Source organism: Populus alba, chromosome 16, assembly GCF_005239225.2.
Source record: "Populus alba chromosome 16, ASM523922v2, whole genome shotgun sequence".
Lineage (NCBI taxonomy): Eukaryota > Viridiplantae > Streptophyta > Magnoliopsida > Malpighiales > Salicaceae > Populus > Populus alba.
In genome coordinates this window covers 5,365,055-5,369,156 of record NC_133299.1, presented here as the reverse complement: position 1 = coordinate 5,369,156, position 4,102 = coordinate 5,365,055, and the positions used below count along the sequence as shown (strand labels likewise).

Genomic DNA, 4,102 nt, shown 5'->3' with positions numbered 1-4,102 from the left:
TTATCTTATTGTAATTCCTTCAGTATATATTGAAAGAATATTTTCATTGGTGTTTACTGATAAATACTGCGAGGACATATTCATATAGAAAAATTCACCGCAATCTATAAACGAAAAAATTCCGTCGATATTTCTGTTTGTATTTCTTAATTTTCAAGTAGTGGTTGATTTGTTGTTGAAGGATCAATTAAATTCATTTTTTGTTCCACATGTATTAAATTTATGTTTATTTTGGGTTAATAGCTAGCTGTTGTGATTTTAATATTTACATTTCTAAACTAATAATCTCTTATATAAAAATACATATTTTGTGTCTTTGATGTTTTGTTTTTGCTTCAACTTGCCTTTCAAATTAATTGTTACTTGCTAAAATATTAAATTAATAATTTTTACATGTTTATCAATAGTTTTTATGCACTACAATAAAAATATAAAAAAAGTAAAAATAATTTAATATATTTTTAATTAAAAAACTCGGTGCATTAACAATGAAATATATATTTACAAGGATAAACCAACCACACACTTGAATGACAAAACTTCATCAAATTTGGGGTTCACAATCACACCATAAATGTTGTATGATGACATTTTGTAGATGAATCACTACTGAAAAGAGTAAGGACGGCTCTTTGATTTGTTCTCCACACGGAATTTGACTGCCGAAAACAAAATATATACCTTATGCAGCTCTTCAAATTTTTCGAAAGTTCAATACTATAGCCTCCTTTTTAGACGCCTTCGTTCCTCATTGGCTCCTCTCTCTCTCTCTCTCTCTCATATAAACGCAAATAACACGTCCCTAGAAACATCCTTTAGCATAACTAGACAAAAGCCTCTCTCTCTGTCTTTCAAATTTAGCAACGTAAACACCCCCAGAAACACCTTCACAGCATAACCATTACGACAACGTAGAAACCTTGCAACTTGTGTTTTCTCTCTCACTCTCTCTCTACAAATAATTGAACTGCTCTCTTTTCTCCGTTCAAAACTGGGTTTTAGTTCAGCACTTTTACAACCCAGAAAAGGAAGAACCTCTGGAAAAAAACTAAATAAGTAAATAAGGTACTGGGGTTTGCTGAGAAACTTTGTTCACTCAAAAAAATTCTTTCTTTCTCTTGTTTTAGTCTTCGTTGGGTTTTTTATAAACCCCCAAAAGATAGAAGCCTTACATTTGAGAATATATAGGTGGCAATGGTGCACTCCTATAGATATCATCAGTTAAAAAAAGGTGATCGTCAACATGTTGAAGAAGAGGAGGTGCTGTTGTCATCTTTGATGTGTGCAGCAAGCTCGGTTTATTTCAATAGGACAAGGCCCAAGCTTTTCTCTCTTGTCATTCTTTCTCTTCTTTCTTGCTGTCTTATTTTATCTCCTCCTTTGTTTTGCTCTTCCTCTCTTTCGTGTAAGCTCCTCTCTCTCATGGGTTTTGGCTATTTTTTATCTGCTTCTTTTTTTTTTTCTTTTCCTCTTCTTTGCATTTGCTGATGTTTGTCTGGTTTTTGCAGATTCTTTTGATGTAGAAAGTGATGGGTTTGCTACTAATGTAAATGCAAAAGCTTATTTGTGCTCTTCGATTTCTAATGGTTAGTACTCTCTTTTTTCTTTTCTTTTTTGCGGTGTTCTATTCTTTTTGCCTTTCTTCTTCTATTTCTTTTTTTAAAAGTTTGATTGAATCAAACAGTATTAGGTATTAACAGCCTTGAAGTTTGTTGCTTTCTGATATTAATTTAGAATTTCCTTGGGCTACGTAATTACGTAACCAAGAAAGTTAGGGAGAATTAATGATGGAACTGACTTTTTCTTTTTCTTCTTTTGGAGTTTTAAGTGGTCACTCAATCAAGGTGAGTGAATGATCTAGTTTCTATATAAAAAAAAAGTAGACACAAAGTTACTGGGTTAAAGTCTCTTTCTTACTTTGTTTTTATTTTGTGAAGTTTGCTCAAATGTGAGGCTCGTATAGTAATATGAATTGATGTTTTAATGTTAATTTCCCCAAATTTTTGACACATTTTTTTGGGGTAAATTCAGGAACCATATGTTGTGACCGAAGCAGTATGCGTTCTGATGTCTGTGTTATGAAAGGGGATGTAAGAACACATTCTGCCTCTTCTTCGATCTTCCTCTTCACCTCAAGAAATACCAATTCTGTGATGAACAAGGTTTCGAGTTTAGTTGATAAAGACGAGGAACTCCATCATGAAAAGATCAAACCATACACCCGAAAATGGGAAACGAGTGTGATGGACTCAATTGATGAATTAGGCCTTATTGCAAAGACGGAGAATTTTAGAATTAACCATCATTGCGATGTCATGCATGATGTACCGGCAGTGCTCTTTTCGACTGGAGGCTACACCGGTAATGTTTATCATGAATTCAATGATGGGATTTTGCCTTTGTACATTACATCACAGCATTTCAAGAAGAAGGTTGTGTTTGTTATTCTCGATTATCATAATTGGTGGATCATGAAGTATGGAAACATTCTTTCACTTCTTTCGGATTATCCTGCCATTGATTTTAACGGAGACAAGAAAACCCATTGCTTTCCTGAAGCTATTGCTGGTCTTAGAATCCATGATGAGCTCACAGTGGATCCTTCACTGATGCAGGAGAATAAAAGCGTTGTTGATTTTCGCAATTTTCTAGACCGAGCGTACTGGCCTCGAATTAAAAGTATGATTAAAGAAGAAGAACGAGGAGCTCAGAAGAAACTTGAACTGAAAGCTCAATCATCCAAAAAAAACCAAAAGCAAGTGCATGAAGCCACCTTGAAGAAACCTAAACTGGTAATTTTATCTCGAAATGGGTCTAGAGCTATAACTAATGAGAATTTATTGGTGAAGATGGCTGAAGAAATCGGATTTCGAGTTGAAGTGATGAGGCCTGAACCAACGACAGAACTGGCCAGGATATATCGCGCACTTAATTCAAGTGAAGTTATGATTGGTGTCCATGGTGCTGCCATGACTCATTTTCTGTTTATGAAGCCTGGCTCTGTTTTTATCCAAGTTATTCCTCTAGGAACAGAATGGGCAGCCGATGCTTATTATGGTAAGCCTGCAAGGAAGCTTGGTTTAAAGTATATTGGCTACCAAATTCTTCCAAGAGAGAGTTCATTGTATGACAAATACGATAAGAATGATCCTGTTCTTCGAGATCCCAGAAGCGTGTCTGACAAGGGATGGCAATACACAAAGTCGATCTATCTTGATAACCAAAATGTGAGGCTCAATCTTGGAAGATTTCAGAGGAGGTTACTTCGTGCTTACCGTTACTCTTTCGCAAAAGTGAATAGTAGATATCATCTCCATTCACAGTAATATTTAGTGACTGCATGAAGAAATATTAAGTGATTCATCTTTGTGCATCAGAAGGCACAAAAGGGCAACTAGGCGTGTATATGTTTGTATAGACTATAGATTTCTTGCATAATTCCTCAGTACGTATATATTAAGCACACAATACCAATAAAGCTTATGTGTAAATCACAAAATGTTTGGAGTATTTTAACTGGGCTAATATTTCTTCTTTAGTTCAGTTTCAGTGTCTCTAGATTGGTTTTCTCAGCTTCTGCTACTTCATGCCTTTTTCTTCTCTTTTCCCAGTCCGGTAAAGACATGAAGCTTAATTTTGACGCCTGCGCGCGGCGTTCGATCATGTGCAGTAGGTTTATCATCACCACTACAATACGTTCTTTCTGAGCAAAGTAAGCTGAAAAATAAATAAAATTCAAATGGTGAAGATTAATTCGTATTGCAATTGACAATGATTTGGTTAAATTTCCAGAGAACTTGAGATTTCCAAGTGTGACTTGTATTTACTCAATGATAACATGTGATCACATGATAAGGTTCTCCATTATTTCATCAATCTTAGCTCAGAAGGAACAACACCCATATTCGGGTTACTGCAGAAACAAGTATCTATTATTCAACTGTTTGACTATGAGAGTTGAGAAGGATAGTGGCTTAACTAATTAGTTACTAAATCTTTTCTATATTTATTTATTTATTATACAATAGTTAGTGTAGAGTTTACAATACACAGATAAGCTATACACATGATAAATAGAATTACAGTAATTATATCCTATAAA

General features: G+C 34.6%; 1 protein-coding gene across 1 annotated transcript; it reads left to right on the top strand.

The window, feature by feature from the left end:
• The first annotated feature begins 771 nt into the window (after positions 1–771).
• Positions 772–3,516, top strand: LOC118051452 (xylan glycosyltransferase MUCI21). Its single transcript, XM_035062108.2, has 3 exons — positions 772–1,405; positions 1,509–1,586; positions 2,032–3,516. Exons 1-3 carry the CDS (start codon positions 1,195–1,197, stop codon positions 3,324–3,326), a joined length of 1,584 nt encoding a protein of 527 aa, XP_034917999.1. The 5' UTR covers positions 772–1,194; the 3' UTR covers positions 3,327–3,516.
• The last annotated feature ends 586 nt before the right edge of the window (positions 3,517–4,102 follow it).

Coding starts and splice junctions, on each gene's coding strand:
- LOC118051452 (XM_035062108.2), top strand. CDS start 1,195: ATGGTGCACTCCTATAGATATCATCAGTTAAAAAAAGGTGATCGTCAA. Junction 1,406..1,508: donor TTGCTCTTCCTCTCTTTCGT/GTAAGCTCCTCT, acceptor TGGTTTTTGCAG/ATTCTTTTGATGTAGAAAGT. Junction 1,587..2,031: donor GTGCTCTTCGATTTCTAATG/GTTAGTACTCTC, acceptor GGGTAAATTCAG/GAACCATATGTTGTGACCGA.